The following is a 16955-nucleotide window of genomic DNA, read 5'->3' on the forward strand; positions in this document are numbered from 1 at the left end:
ATGAATCTTTCCCAATATAGGAATTTATATGTTCTTGATTTAAGGGAAAAGAAAATGTTGTTTTTTTACTTCCTAATACAGAGCCTTTAAGTGATCACTGCAGTTCTTTTAGAGGTAAACTTGTTTGTAATCTCTATAGTTTATGCTTCATGTAAGTCACTTGTTAAACTGACGTTATATACTCTTTGATATTAATATTTAAAGGGAATATATCCAAGGGTGTGTGGGAGGCAGTTCGTATACTACCTCTTATGTATAGATACCATAGGACACTTACATTGAATTACATATTTCTTTGTAATAGAAAATATATAGGACATTTAAGTGAAAAAATACAAAGCACCTGCCTACAAACAGAATTCACCTTCTGAATAAGTATGAACTGTAGTTGTTAGTTAACTAATCAAAGTTGGGGAAATGTGCTTTGTGTATTGCTTTTGTTGTTCTTTGTTTCTTTGGTTGGTTGGTTGGTTGTTTTGAGACAGAGTCTCCCTCAGTTGCTCAAGCAGGAGTGCAGTGGTGCAACCTTGGCTTACTGCAGTCTGTCTCCCGGGCTCAAGCAATTCTCATGTCTCAGCCTCCTAAGTAGCTGGGATTACAGGCATGTGCCACCCTGCCCAGATAATTTTTGTATTTTCAGTAGAGACGGGGTTTCACCAAGTTGGCCAAGCTGATCTCGAACTCCTGGCCTCTGGTGATCCGCCTGCCTTGGCCTCCCAGAGTGCTGGGATTACAGGCGTGAGCCACCGTGCCTGGCCTGTGTATCGTTTTTTAATCCCTGCCTTGAAAAATCAGAAAATTGTTTGGGAGCAGAAATTAGGAGAAGTTAGGTAGAGGTTTATTTGTGCACACCAGTATGTTTATTATTTTATATCTTACTGAAGAAATAACCCAAAAGAATGCTAAAATGGCCTTGTACAATAATATATGTTATGTAATAATTATAATTTTTTTCTAAGAAATGGTTTTATATAAAGAACATCTTCACAAGTCATTGGCTATTAAGCAAACTCCTTTATTCAATCACTTGGAACTTTATTAAGAAAAATATTATAGATTATATACTTGCTTTTGCTTTTCTCCAACATGGTTAGTTGCCAAGAATGTAACTCCTTTCCTGGTTGATTTATACATTAGGTACCTTTTGATTTCTGTCATTTTTTCTGCATACAAAATAAATCATGTGCTTGATTCATTTATTTATTCAACAAGTATGTAGTGAGCACTTACTAGAATACTAAATGCCATTGTGCTAAATGCTAGAAATAAAGCAGTGAGCAAAACGGACAAAAACCTGTCATGAACTATACTTTCTGGTGGGAGAGACAGAACTTGCCAACTTAAATGAATAACATACATAGTGTGTTAGATGGTGCTACAGAGAAAAACAAAGCAGAGCAGGAGGTGGTAAGATATGGTGGTCAAGGTTTGCAATTTTAGATAGTGTGGAAGAAAAGACTTGAAAGAATCGAGTGAGTAAACTCAGGATATCTGGGAGAAGAGTATTCTAGACAGACAGAACTGGAGGTACAAATGCCCGGAGATGGAAACATACCTAGAATATTCAGTCAATAGCAAGGAAACCAGAGTGGTTGGATACAATGTGGACAATACATTCTATTGGAGTGATTGGATCTGGGTGGTGGAAGGAAATAGAATAGAATAGTAACCAATAAGATCATTTAGATAATGATGGGTATGAAGAGGGAGGAATGCATATCATACAGGATCTTGTAGGTCATTGGAAGAATTTTAGTTTTTATTCTGAAATGAGAAACCATTATGGGATTTTGATTCGAAGAGTAACATGGTACAACAGTTTTTAACAGGCTTATTCTGACTACTGTATTGCGAATAGGCAAAAGGAGGACATGGGCAAAATAGGGATACCAGTTAGGAGGTTACTGAATGTGCAAGGAAGAAAGTGATCAGATGCTGCTGATAACTCAAGTAGGATGGAACTAAGGAATGATCATTGGATATAGCAATGTAGAGGTTATTGATGACCTCGATAAGAATAGTTTAATGATAGGAATTTAAAAGCCTTGTTGGAGTGAGGTCCAGAGGAACTGGAAGAGCGGAAGAGGAAGTAGCAAATATAAACTATTTCAAGGTGGTTTGGTGTAAAGAGGAGAGAAATAGGTTGGCTGCCAAGGAGTAAAGACAATTATTTTCTTTCTTTTTTTTTTTTTTTTTTTTTTGGAGACGGAGTCTTGCTCTGTCGCCCAGGCTGGAGTGCAGTGGTGCGATCTCGGCTCACTACAAGCTCCGCCTCCCACGTTCACGCCATTCTCCTGCCTCAGTCTCCCGAGTAGCTGGGACTACAGGCGCCCGCCACCATGCCCAGCTAATTTTTTTTGTATTTTTAGTAGAGACGGGGGTTTCACCGTGTTAGCCAGGATGGTCTCAATCTGCTGACCTCGTGATCTGCCCGCCTCAGCCTTCCAAAGTGCTGGTATTACAGGCGTGAGCCAGTGCACCCGGCCAGAGAATTATTTTCTTTTTACTGAACTGGGAACATGTTTTTATGTGGATGGATATGATCTAATAGATAAAGAAGATTGGTGATGCAGGAAGGAGAGTGAAAGAATTGCTGTAAGCAGAGAGGATGGGATATAATTTATAATTGGAGGGTTAGCCATAGCTAGGAGTGCACGCAGTTCTTCCATAGTAACATATGGTGGAGTCAATGGGCACAGTTGCTGTGTAGATGTGATGGTGGGAGTTTGTGGAAGTTTTCTTATGCTTGCTTCTATTTTCTTAGTGAAATAAGACACAAGGTCATCAAATGAGATGAGGGATAAGGGAAAAGTAGTGGATGGTTTAAGGAGAAAGAAGGTATGAAATAATTATCTTGGAGAGTGTCAGAGTGAACCAACTAAAGAAATATGCTATGATCACCATGATCATTAAATGCCCACTTAAAGTTAGTGATCATGAATTTAAAGTAAACTTGTCAACATTGCCTGTAATTCAGCTGCATATGCTGACATGGAGTAGGTGGAGAGTAGGATTTAAGCAGAGTTCTGATTTAGCCAGGCAGTATTACGAAGTAAGGTTAGGGCAAAGGAATCAGGAATATTTACAAGGGAATAATTATAATGGTTCATCATGGAATTTAAGTTGGGTTAGCAGGGCAATGGGGAAATGGGTAGAGGATAAAGAATAGTGAAAGGTAGTAAGTAGTAGCGCATGGTTAGATAAAGGATGGTTGGAGTTGAAATACTATAGAGAAGGATATCTCAGGATATATAAGATCTCTCTTAGATTCTCTGAATCTGGCCATTGCCTGCAATTTGAAGTTGTCGTAGTGATATCACATAGCATCGTTTAAGTTTTAGAAACAAGTTTTAAGTATACGAATTGTGAACCCCCTAGACAGTACCCAAATTTTAGTATTCTTACCTACATTAGGGCCTTGGGACTCTAAAAGGATTTTAATATTACTAAACGGAATTATATTTAACAACAGGAACTCTATTGAGTGTAATTTTTAAAAATTACTATTATTTAAAGGCCAGTGTTAAATGTGTACAAAGCAGCTTAGTATAGGAGGTAAGAGCATGGACCACTTAGATTCAACTCATGGCTTTGCTGTTTATTGGCAGTGTAATTATGACTAAGTTAACCTCTCTGTGCCTTAGTTTTCTGAGTCTGTGAAACAGGGAGTTTAATAATGGATACTCACAGGGTTGCTGTGATGATTATGAGTTAATTTATAGAAAGCACTTAAAATAGAGCCTGACACATAAAAGGACTACATTAGTGCTGCTGTAGCTGCTGTGGCTTATTAGGATTTATACTGAATTCATTCTAGTGTTTTTTTTTGCTTCTTTCCCAGACTAGCATCAGAGGTGCTATACAGAGTTAGTTGTCAATGAGTAGGGGAAAAGAGTTGAATATGTTGGTTATTTTAAAATTTATAGCAGAATGTGGACATAATAGACAAGAAATTTGCAATATTTACATATTTGGAATTTTTTTAGAAATGAAAGGTGCTGTTTGAAGAAAAATGTAACTTTACCTACTTTTCACACTGTTCTGTTTTGAACAATGGCAGAAAACAGAGAGAGGCATTCTGAGTCATCTGACTGGATGAAGACTGTTCCAAGTTACAACCAAACAAATAGCTCCATGGACTTTAGAAATTATATGATGAGAGATGAGACTCTGGAACCACTGCCCAAAAACTGGGAAATGGCCTACACTGACACAGGGATGATCTACTTCATTGAGTAAGCAAATGTCTCTATCTCTTCTAACGTGCCCTAACACCTTGAGGATTGCCTAAGATTTTTTTAAACCCCATTTTGGACACAAACCTTTTTCAGAAGACTCATTTCTTTTTCTTTCTTTAAAAATAGTTTTCATAAAACCGACAGTTGATTTTTAATCTGATTTAATCTGACACTTCATTTTTATTTGACTTGGATAAAGGAATAGTGTATTTGACTTCTGGTTTTATAAGAGCAGGAGGATTAAAAACAGTTCATCACGAATGGTGAAAAATGTAAAGAATAAAGGGTATTTTGCTTTGCATATTAAAAAACTTTTAGGTAGATTGTCCAGCTTAATGAGGATTTCAAGAATTGTCATCATGAGTAGGAACATATTATTATCTGAATTAAATATTTTCAGTCCTAGAGTTTGAGTTTGATGTGTTCAGGCAATATAGTTGAATGATGTAGGAAGAAAATATCACTTGATGTCAGAGTAATTGGTACAAACTTAAGTTCACAAAAAACACTACTTTTATGAGAAAGCACTATTAATATAGTATTTATAGAGATACTGATTACCACATGTATTAGATCAACCTAAAATTGTATGTTGTTTGTACTAGAGAATAATATTATGCAAATAATTATTGGAAGTTTTATCATGAAGAATTTTTATGTTCTCATGTAGCTGTAATTCTCATCTTAAAGTAATTTGCCCAAAGGTAGAATATTAATGTAGTAAAGTTACAGAATATAACAATTAAATAACGGTTAAAATATTTGGGTCTGGGTACTACACTCAAAGAACATATACTCAGAAATGAATTTGTAGTGGGGATCTTGAATCTGTTTCCTCAGATATTCGCAATTCCATCCCCTTCCAAAAGAGTGAGCGTCTTGCTATACCAAATAGGATTCTAGTTTTTAAAAGACATAGATCTTTGGATGTGTAGCGTTCTTTTTACTATAGATTGCACATTATTGATGAGGTTATACATTTATATAAACATTCGTGACCACAATGATGTAAAACAAGTACAACCAGGTGGTATATTCTTTACTGACAACTTTAAAGGGTTTGTTAAGGGAAATTTAGACTTTTGACTTTCATGCTGACTTTAGAGCTAAACCCCAAAATAAGGTGTAGAGTCATTAGAAGTAGCTAAAATATCTTTAAAAACAGATTATGAGACATTTAATCTGATAGTACTTCACCTTGCAAACAGGGCTAAGTTAGTAAAGGGGAGAAGAATTTATAAAAAGAAATCTTTTTATAGTTAAATATATTTAAATGGATTAAAGATCTAAACATAAGACCTGAAACTATAAAAAGGAAGAAAACACAGGGAAAAAGCTTTACGACATTGGATTTGCCAAGGACTTCTTAGATATAACACCAAAAGCACAGGAAACAAAAGCAAAAGTAGACAAAAATGGACAACATCAAACTTTAAAATTTCTGCATAGCAAAGCAAACAATCAACAGATTGAAAAAGCAATATATAGAATAGGAGAAAATATTTATAAACCTTACATAATAAAGGGTTAATGTGTAGAATATAGTTAAATATTTGCTGCTAGATAAAGCTGTTTTGTTTGGTATAACCAATATGGTTGATCTGTATTACTGCTGCTGTTGAAAAATGCAACTGTAGGAAAATAATGTTCATATAGAATAGCCCCTATGGATATTTCTTTTCATTGGAAAATGTTGGGTAAAATTTTAGCAAATTGCCTACATCTGCTAATTTAGCAATAAAATTTTGGATCATGGGAACCTAAGTTAAGCTTTTCTCAAGTAGCAGTTGTTAGTTTGATTTAGCAAGGTATTTTCGTGTTGTTGTTATTGTTGTTGTTTCCTGACAATCTGCGTGGCTCCTAGGCCCGTGAGTTCTCATCCCTTTCATTTTTAAAATTTTTTCTCAGCAAAAAACTTTTAAGTTTGGGGAGATTATTTCTCTAATAGCTTGAGTAATATAGACTTTCTAGAAACAATCTCACTTTTTTTTACAGAAATTAGCTATTATTCAGCATAGTTAAAAAGTGTTCTGGCCGGGTGCAGTGGCTCATGCCTGTAATCCCAGCACTTTGGGAAGCCAAGGAGGGCGGAGCATGAGGTCAGGAGATTGAGACCATCCTGCCTAACACAGCGAAACCTCGTCTCTACTAAAAATACAGAAAATTAGCTGGACGTGGTGGTGGGCACCTGTAGTCCCAGCTACTGGGGAGGCTGAGGCAGGAGAATGATGTGAATGCGAGAGGCGGAGCTTGCAGTGAGCCAAGATTGGGCCACTGCACTTCAGCCTGGGTGACAGAACGAGACTCCATCTCAAAAAAATAAAAAAAAAATAAAAATAAAAAAAGTGTTTCTATTACATTCTACCAGCTAATATTATTTATACCTGGCAATGGCTGCATAGCTCTGTAAGTAGCTCAGCAGTTAGAAAAGGTATAGAAGATATGATTAATTCCCTGAAACCTTACTGGCTTCATTTTCTAAGAGTGGTCAAGGTACAGATTAGTGAGTTTATCTCACGTTAAACACACTCAGGAAAAATAACTTGTTTACGTTCATTGTTACTAATTAATAACAGTTAATTACTTCAGTTGAGTATGACATTGTATTCCAATAATAACTTTAGGCAAGAGAATCACTTGAGCCCAGGAGTTCAAGACCAGCATGGCAACATAGCAAGGCCTCTCTACAAAAAAAATTTTTTCAGTTGTTGGGCATCGTGGCGCACGCCTGTAGTCACAGCTACTTGGAAGGCTGAAGCAGGAGGATCACTTGAGCCCGGGAAGTCAAGGCTGCACTGAGCTGTGATTATGCCACTGCACTCCAGCCTGTGCAACAGAGCAAGACTCTATCTCAAAATAATAATAATAATAACAATAACTTTAATTTATGTTTTATTCCCTTCCTTTGTGTTTTCTTCCATGACTTTTTCTTTCTTTAATATCCTTGTATTTCAGATATTTAAACTAACACTGTTTGTCCACTGAGCAATGAGATAGTTTTGTTTGGGCATTAGTATCTGCTGCATGGTGACCTGGTCTGAAACTAACTGACTATGACATTTAATGAAATTAAACAGATACTGCTCTCTAAAGTCATCTTTGGCCTATATCATAAAATGAAGCCAGGAGCAGGATATTTTTATTCTTCCCTTTTTTCCCTGTGTGGATCATGCTGATGAAAACTTAGTTTTGTAGAGCAGAATTTATACCTGTTGCTTTTACTTGCATGTGGCAGAAACAGCCACTTTAAAACTCTTTATTTTATTCTCTTTTATTTTAAAGAGTCCCTGATGGCTGGGGCTCTATCTGATTGTTTATTTATCTTTATATTCCAACTCCCAGCACAGTACCTACATATCACAGGCATGCAAGAAATATAGTACTTTTTGAAGGGAAGGAGGAAGGAGTTCAGCCAGTGAGCAAACAAGGTTTTCAGTGCAGTATTGTTGGCTAGATAATGCACAGTATGTGGCTGTGCACCCACCTTTTGAAACATTTTTAACTGCTTAAATAGTGTCTGTTATTCCATACTTGGCATTTTAGGCCTTCTCTAAAGTCTTGATTCTCAAGTTAGTGCCTTAGCATTACCATTCCTTTATGGAAATTTTGAAGTAGACTGAGAACAATAGGGTTAATGAATGAATCTGAGGAATACAAATGGTGCTCTAGGAGATTAATGTTCAACCATCATATACCTTTTAGTCACTTTTAATCTTTACTTTTGAAATAATTTTCTCCTCCTTTATTTTACTGTTTCTAATTAAAATTTTTATTCCACAGCCACAATACCAAGACAACCACCTGGTTGGATCCTCGTCTTTGTAAGAAAGCCAAAGCCCCTGAAGACTGTGAAGATGGAGGTAGAGATTCAGAAACTTTGTCTATCATACTTATTCTCTTAATCCTTTCTTGCTCTTCTTGCCCCAGTAATGGGTTTTCCAAAACCCTAAACAAACCATAATGTACACAAGCAAAAAAGCAGTGGGTGGATATCATAATCAACTGACTGTGGTAATTACATCATTACATCTAACTTTATGAGAGATTTCATTTCTTTTTCAGGATTACATAACTCTCTATAAAAACAACAACAACAACAACAATAAAATACATTTGCCCTTTCGTTGACATCTGTCCCGAAGACAGACTTTTAAAATTCTAAATAAATATTTAAAAATTAGGCACATCCTCAACCATAAGCTAGGTTTATCATGTCTTTTGAAGTTTTTAAAGTATACTTAATTTAGTATACATTACAGTAGATATGCAAGTATCTATAGCTATTCCTTAGCCATTTACAGCAGCAGTAGAAATTCAATGAAAGTCTTTAATATAGGCCCCACACATATACACACTTACTTTTTACTGCTTAAAGGAAAAATTATTTCTCTAAGAATCGTCAGATAATAGCACTTATCTGTCTTGTATATTATAGATTACATTTAACAGTATAGTTTTGAGCTGGGTGTGGTGGCACATACCTGTAGTCCTAGCTATATGGGGAGCTGAAATGGGAGGATTGCTTGAGCCCAAGAGTTTGAGATCACAGTGAGCTATGATCATGCCGCTGCACTCCAGCCTGGGCAACAGAGAGACCCTGTCTCTGAAAATTCATAAATAAACAAAGTTTTAAAAAGAGTAGAGTTCTGTAAATAAGTATAGAATTTATTCCTCCAAAATTGTTTGCGATGTCTTTAGCTTTGCAAATGAATAAAATTTGCATTTGTTTTGTATTACTACTCAGAAACTACATATTAATTGGTTTTAAAAAATAAGTAGCATAAAATGAGGCTCACAATAGTCCCCCTTGTATTGAAGTCCAATTTATAAAAAGAAATTAAACAAAATTTCCACATATATTGTTCAGCATGATTATAAGGGTTATTAAGAGTTTTCTAGGAAGAAGCAATCGGGAAATGGAATTGTTTAAAATTCTCTCTACAGTGGCATCAAAAAAGTTAGATAGCTTGGAACAAATCTTCTGAACAGTGTGCAAGCTCTCAACACTAAAAACTACAAAACATAATTGAAAGACATTAAGGAAGACAAAATAATTAATAAGAGGCTGGTGACATGGTGGCTCATGCCTGTAATGACAGGCAAGGTGGATGGATCACTTGAGCCCAGGAGTTCAAGACTAGCCTGGGCAACAGGGTGAAACCTGTCTCTACTAAAAATACAAAAACTCCCTGGGTGTCGTAGCACGCACCTGTAGTCCCAGCTACTCGGGAGGCTTGAGGTGAGAAGATCGCTTGAGCCCAGGAGGTTGAGGCTGCTTTAAGCCGTGATCACGCCTCTGCACTCCAGCCTGGGTGACAGAGTGAGACCCTGTCTCAAAATACTAATAATAACAATAATAATAATAATAATTGACAAGATATATTATGTTCATTAGCCAAAGAACCTTAAAAGAAAAAGACAAAGTTGGAAGACATAGGGTACCAGATTTGAAGACTTATTTTACAGCTACAGTGATAAAGACAGTTTGGTATTAGCATAAGGATAGATAAATAGATCAGTGGAAGAAAATAGAGAGTCTAGAAATCAAAACACATGTATGTAGTCACTTTATTTTCAACCAAGGTGCCAACTGATATGGAAAAATGAACGTCAACTATACCTCACTTCATACAAACAGTTAATTTCAGATGAATCAAAGACCTAAGCATAAAAGCTATAACCACAAAGCTTTTGGAAGAAAATATAGGAGAGTGTCTTCATGATGTCAGAATTGGCAAAGATTGCTTAAGCAGGCCACAAAAAATATGAACCATAGAAGAAAAAAATTAATATTTTGCATGTAATAGAAACTTTAAATTTCTCTTCATCAAAAGACACCATTGAAAAATGAATAGACAAAGTCACAGACTTTGCAATATATATTTGCCAAAGGAATTAAATTCCGAATTTATAAGAACTGTTTACAATTCAATAATGTTGCCAAATTTTAAAATGGGCAAAATATTTTAATAAACATTTTACCAAAGAAAATATATAAATAGCCCATAAAAACATGAAAAGATATGAAAAATTATTAAGTCATTAGGTGTTTTGCAAATTAAAACCACAGTAATATACTGCTTTACACCCACTACAATGCCTATAACAAAAAAAAAACCAGATGGTAACTAATCTAACTAATCTTGGGGAGGATATGGAGAAACAGTAACCCTTGTACATTGCTGTGCCATTGGAAAATGGTATAGCCAGTTTGGAGAACAGTTTGGCAGTTTCTTAAAAGGTTAAATATAAGTTTACCGTATGACCTAGTAATTTTTCTCCTGGGTATCTACCCAAGAGGATGAAAATAAAAGTCCTCATAAAGACTTGCATGCAAATATTCATAATAGCCAAAAAGTGGAAACAACCCAGCTGTCCATTAACCAATGAGTAGATAAATAAAATGTGCTCTAATCTACAATGGAATACTATTGAGCAATAAAAAGAAACAAAATACTATACATGCTATATGTGTGAACTTCAAAAACCTGCTAAGTGAAAGAAATTAGACAAAATAGGCTACATATTATATGGTTCTATTTGTATGAAATGTCTGGAATAGGCAAATCTGTGGAAACAGAAAATAGGTTGGTGGTTGCCTTGGGCTAAGGGTAAAAATAGAGATTTAACTGTTAACAGCATGAGGAATCTTATTGGAGTTATGAAGACGTTTTAAAACTGGATTGTAGTAACGGTTGTACAACTCCATAAATTATTAAAAATTATTGAACTGTATACTTAAAACAGATGAATTGTATATGTAAATTATACCTCAATAAAGTGGTTTTTATAATGGCCAAAGGATTTATGCACTTCACAAAAGAAGATAAAAGAAGAGTCAAGAAGAACATGAAGAGGTGCTTATCATTAGTTATCACTACAATGAGATACCATCAACACCCACTACAAGGGCTAGAGATACCATCTACATCCTTTAGAAGGACTAAAGTACACTGACGCTCAGCAGAAACCTTACATGCCAGAAGGGATTGGAGTCCTATCTTTAACCACCTTAAACAGAGTAAGTGTCAGCCAAGAATTTTGTGTCCAGCAATACTGAGTTTCATAAATGAAGGAGAAATAAAGTATTTTTCAGACAAGTAAATGTTGAGGGAATTTTACACTACCAGATCAGCCCTACAAGATATGGTAAAAGGAGTTCTAAATCTTGAAACAAAAAGTTGATATGCACCAGAATAGAACCTCTTGAAAGCATAAAACTCACAGGACTGCCGGACACAGTGGCTCACGCCTGTAATCCCAGCACTTTAAGAGGCTGTGGTGGATGGATAATGAGGTCAGGAGTTCGAGACCACCCTGACCAACATGGTGAAACCCCGTCTCTACTAAAAATACAAAAGTTAACCTGGCATGGTGGCGGGCACCTGTACTCCCAGCTACTCAGGAGGCTGAGGCAGGAGAATTGCTTGAACCCAGGAGGCGGAGGTTACAGTTAGCTGAGATTGCACCACTGTACTCCAGCCTGGGTGATGGAGTGAGACTCTACCCACCACCCCCCGCCCCCCGCCAAAAAAAATACAGGACCTATAAAACAATAGCACAGTGAAGAAAACAAAGTACTAGGTAACCGTCAACATGATGACTGTAATACTACCTTGTATCTCAATATTAATGTTGAATGTAAATGGTCTAAATGCTCACTTGAAAGAAAAAGATCGGCAGAATGGATAAAAATTAACAAACCAAATAGCTGCTGTCTTCAAGAGATTCATCTAACACGTAAGGATTCCTATAGACTCAAGGTAAAATAGTGGAAAAGATATTTCACACAAATGGAAACCCAAAGTGAGCAGGAGTAGCTATTGGTATGTCAGGGAAAACAGATTTTAAAGCAAAAACAGTTAAAAAAAAGACAAGGTCATTATACAATGATAAAATGATCAATTTAACTAGAAGGTATTGAAATACTAAATACATATACACCTAACTCTAGAGCCCCCAGATTCATGAAGCAATTATTATTAGACCTAAGAAAGGAGATACCAACACAATAATAGTAGGGGACTTCAATACTTCACTGACATCACTAGATAGATAATTGGAGCAGTAAATCAGCAAACACTGGACTTAAACTACTCTCTAGAACAAATAAACCTGACAGATATTTACAGAACATTCTACCCAAGAACTGCAGAATATATATTCTTCTCATCAGCACATGGAACATTCTGCAAAATAGACCATATGATAGGCCACAAAACAAGTCTCAATAAATTTTTAAAACTCAAAATCATATAAAGTATCTTCTCAGACCACAGTGGAATAAAACTAGAAATCAACTCCTAAAGGAACCCTAAAAACTATACAAATGCATGGAAATTCAACAGTCTGCTCCTAAGTGATTTCTGAGTTAAGAATGAAATCAAGATGGAAGTGTTAAAATTATTTGAAATGAGTGATATTAGCGACATAAGTTATCAAAACCTCTGAGATACAGCAAAGCAGTGCTGAGAGGAAAGTTTATAGCACAAATTGCTACATCAAAAGGTCTGAAATATCACCAATTGACAACGTAATATCACACCTCAAGGAACTAGAGAAACAAAAACAAACCCAAAGTTAGTGGAATAAAAGAAATAACAAAAGATCAGAGCAGAATTAAATGAAACTGAAACAAACAAAAACAGTGGGCCAGATACAGTGGCTCATGTCTATAATCCTAGCACTTTAGGAGGCCAAGGCAGGTAGATTACTTGGGAGTTTGAGATCAGCCTAAACAACATGGTGAAACCCTATTTCTACAAAAAATACACAAATTAACCAGGTATGTTGGTACCCACCTGTGGTCCCAGCTACTCCAGAGGCTGAGGTAGGAGGATTACTTGAGCCCAGGAGGCAGAGGTTGCAGTTAGATGAGACTGTCCCACTGCACTCCAGTCTGGGAAGCAGAATGAGATTGTCTCAAAAAATAAAAGAAAAGTCGAAGTGTGTGTGTGTGTGTGTGTGTGTATACACATATATATACATGTACACATACATAGAAGATCAAAGAGACAAAAAGCTGGTTATTTGAAAAAGATATACAAAATTTGTAGACCATTAGCTAGATTAACCAAGAAGAGAAAAAATTCAAATAAGCTCAGTGAAAATGGAGACATTACAACAAACACCACAGAAATACAAAAGATAATTTGAGGCTACTATGAATACCTCTATGCATACAAAGTAGAAAATCTAGAGGACTAGATAAATTCATGGAAACATACAACCCTCCTAGCTTAAATCAGGAATAAATAGAAATCCTGAAGCAGTAACTAGCAGTGAGATTGAATCAGTAATTTTAAAATTGCCAACAACAATAATAACAACAACAAAAAGCCCGAGGCCAAATGGATTTACAGCCAAATTCTACCAGACATTCAAAGAATAATTGGTATCAATCCTACTGAAACTATTCCAAAAGATTGAGAAAGAGGGAATCCTGTCTAACTCTTTCTATGAAGCCAGTATCACCATGATACCAAAACCAGGAAAGGACATAACAAAAAAATAAAACTACAGACCAGTATCCCTGATGAACATGGAAAGAAAGACCCCAGAAGCAAGTGCAACAAAAACAAAAATAAATGGGGCCTAATTAAACAAAAAAGCTTCTACGCAGCAAAAGAAATAATCATAAGAGGAAACTGACAACCTTCAGAATGGGAGAAAATATTTGCAAATTATGCATCCAACAAAGGACCAATATCCAGAATCTACAAGGAACTCAAACAAATCAGAAAAATTAATAAATAAAACCCACCAAATAATGCCACCAAAAAGTAAAAAGTAGACAAATTACATGAACTGACATATCTCAAAAGAAGATATACAAATGGCCAACAAACATATGAAAAAAAAAATGCTCAGCATCACTAATCATCAGGGAAATGTAAATTAAAACCACAATGAGATACCACCTTATTCCAGCCAGAGTGGCTATCATTAAAAAGTCAAAAAGCAATAGATGTTGGCATGGGTGTGGTGAAAAGACAATACTTATACACTGCTGGTTGGAATGTAAATTAGTACAGCCTCTATGGAAAACAGTATGGAGCATTCTTAAAGAACTAAAATTAGATCTGCCATTTGATCTGGGAATCCCACTCCTGGGTACCTATCTAAAGAAAAAGAAGTCATTATATCAAAAACTCACCTGCTTATGTATGTCTATCATAGCATAATTCATAATTGCAAACATATGGAACCAACTTAGGAACCAACCTAAGTACCCATCAAATGATGAGTGGATAAATAAAATGTGGTATTGCCAGGTGTGGTGGCTCACACCTGGAATCCCAATACTTTGGGAGGCTGAGGTGGGCAGATCACAAGGCCAAGAGATCAAGACCATCCTGCCCAACATGGTGAAACCCCATCTCTACTAAAAATACAAAAATTTGCTGGGCATGGTGGTGCACACCTGTAATCCCAGCTACTCGGGAGGCTGGGGCAGGAGAATCACTTGAACTTGGGAGGTGGAGGTTGCGGTGAGCCGAGATCATATCACTGCACTCCAGCCTGGTGACAGAGCGAGGCTCCATCTCAAAAAAAAAAAAAAGGAAAATGTGGTGTGTATATATATATATACACACATACATATATATACACACACACACATACACACACACCATGAAATACTACTCAGCCAAGAAAAAGAATGAAATAATGTCTTTTGCAGCAACTTGGATGGAGCTGGAGGCCATTATTCTAAGTGACTCAGTAATGGAAAACCAAATACTATATGTTCTCACTTATAAGTGGGAGCTAAGCTATGGGTGCACAAGTATGTACCAAGTATGGGTACACCCACTACTTGGGTGATGGGTGCACTAAAATCTCAGACTTCACCACTATACAGTTCATCCATGTAACTAAAAACCACTTATACCCCAATATAAATATACATATAATATATATCTTATATATGTAATATTTTTATATATAGTAAAATAAAATATACTGACAATACCAAAGATTAATGAGATTTTAGAGCAACTAGTGTTTTCATGTATTGTGAGTGGGGGCACAAAATTACCTGAACATTTTTTAGAACTTTTGACGGTTTCCTATGAAGTAATATCTAAAGAGAAATGAAAACATATGTTCCCCAAAAGACTTAACTAGAATGATTATGACAGCCTTTCTCTTAATAGCTCAAACCTGGAAACATCCCAAATATCTATCAAGAAGAGAATGGATAAACCATTTGTGGTATATTCATGCAATAAAACACTACTAATGAGTCAAAAGAAAAAAGTGTTGATAACACTCAACAACATGGATGAGTTTCAGAAACATGTTGTAAAAGAAGCCAGACACCAAAGAGTAGGTTCTTAATTATTAATTATTTAAAGCTTGAGAACAGGCAAAACTCATGTGTGGTAATAGAAATCAGAAAATGACTGGGGAGAGTAGAAGTAGGGTAAAGTGAGATAATTCCCTGGAATGCTGTATTCTCCATCTCAATTGAGGTGACAGTTACACAGGCATATCCAATTGCCAAAACCCACTTTTTATAATTGAACAAGCACTCGATTTTTTTTCTTTCCCCAAGACGGGGTTGTGCTCTGTCACCCAGGCTGGAGTGCAGTGGCGCGATCTTGGCTCACTGCAACCTCTGCCTCCCAGTTTCAAGTGATTCTTCTGCCTCAACCTCCCAAGTAGCTGGGACTATTGGCTGGTGCCACCATGCCCAGCTAATTTTTGTATTTCTAGTAGAGACGGGGTTTCACCATATTGGCCAGGCTGATCTTGAACTCCTGACCTCGTGATCCGCCTGCCTCGGCCTCCCACAGTTCTAAGATTATAGGCATTAGCCACTGCACCCAGCCAGATTTTTTTTTTACCATTAAAAGGGCACTTAAGAGTTGTGCATTTTATTGTTTGTAAATTATACCTCAATTATTATTCTTTTTTTGAGACGGAGTCTGTCTCTGTCGCCCAGGCTGGAGTGCAGTGGCGCAATCTTTGCTCACTGCAGCCTCTTCCTCCTGGGTCCATAGTAAGTCCCTTCTTATGGTGAAATCAGCCATTCTAAAGGCAAACTAGAATATATAATACTATAGAAGTTGACTTTTTTGATTGTGAGCATGGTATTTGTCTTCTAGAGCATGTCCCTTTTACTGGCTTCCATTCTTTTTCCTGGTCCCTAATTGTTTCAGTTCAGCCTTTCCTTGTTTTCTTTTGTAGAAAGTATTTATTCTCATAGCTTTATCAGTTTACTATAGCCTGCCCCATTATCAAAATCTCTAGTAGTGTCCTTTGTTCTGAATTATGTTTCTGTTTCCTCTTGCTTTTGAGTCTTTGTTTTGATTTCCCTACTAATACTTCAAATAAGCTTATTTAAAACTAAATTGACATCTTTCTCCTAACACCACCCCGTCCCTCTTTCTGTCATATAGGTACCATTCTCATAATGATCTATGCCAAAATCTTTGCAATTATTTTTACCTGTTCCTCTCTTCTTACTCTACTTCCTGATTTAGTTTTCATGTCCTCTTGCTTTTTCTTTTTTCTCTTTTTGCCAATATATTATTATGCAAAAGTTTCAACATATAGGAAAATGAAAAGAATCTTACAGTGAACATACATATGTCCACCACTAGGATATTACAATTAACATTTTGCTACATTTGCTTCTTCACATGATTATTTATTTATTCTTTCTCTGTCTGTGCTTTTTCTTTTATATCTTCCTTTCCATTCTCCTAATCA

The 16955-nt window shown here is 36.2% G+C and overlaps 1 protein-coding gene across 1 annotated transcript in view; it reads left to right on the forward strand.

Annotated features, from left to right (window-relative positions):
- Nucleotides 1-16955, forward strand: part of MAGI3 (membrane associated guanylate kinase, WW and PDZ domain containing 3) — a 283777-nt gene that overhangs the window by 192753 nt on the left and 74069 nt on the right. The window contains exons 5-6 of the mRNA XM_012000770.1: nt 4061-4235; nt 8019-8098. Of these exons, the coding sequence (XP_011856160.1) occupies nt 4061-4235; nt 8019-8098 (255 nt within the window). The remainder of the gene's footprint in view (nt 1-4060; nt 4236-8018; nt 8099-16955) is intronic.

The sequence above is a fragment of the Mandrillus leucophaeus genome, unplaced genomic scaffold, assembly GCF_000951045.1.
Source record: "Mandrillus leucophaeus isolate KB7577 unplaced genomic scaffold, Mleu.le_1.0 Scaffold64, whole genome shotgun sequence".
In the NCBI taxonomy this organism is placed as follows: domain Eukaryota; kingdom Metazoa; phylum Chordata; class Mammalia; order Primates; family Cercopithecidae; genus Mandrillus; species Mandrillus leucophaeus.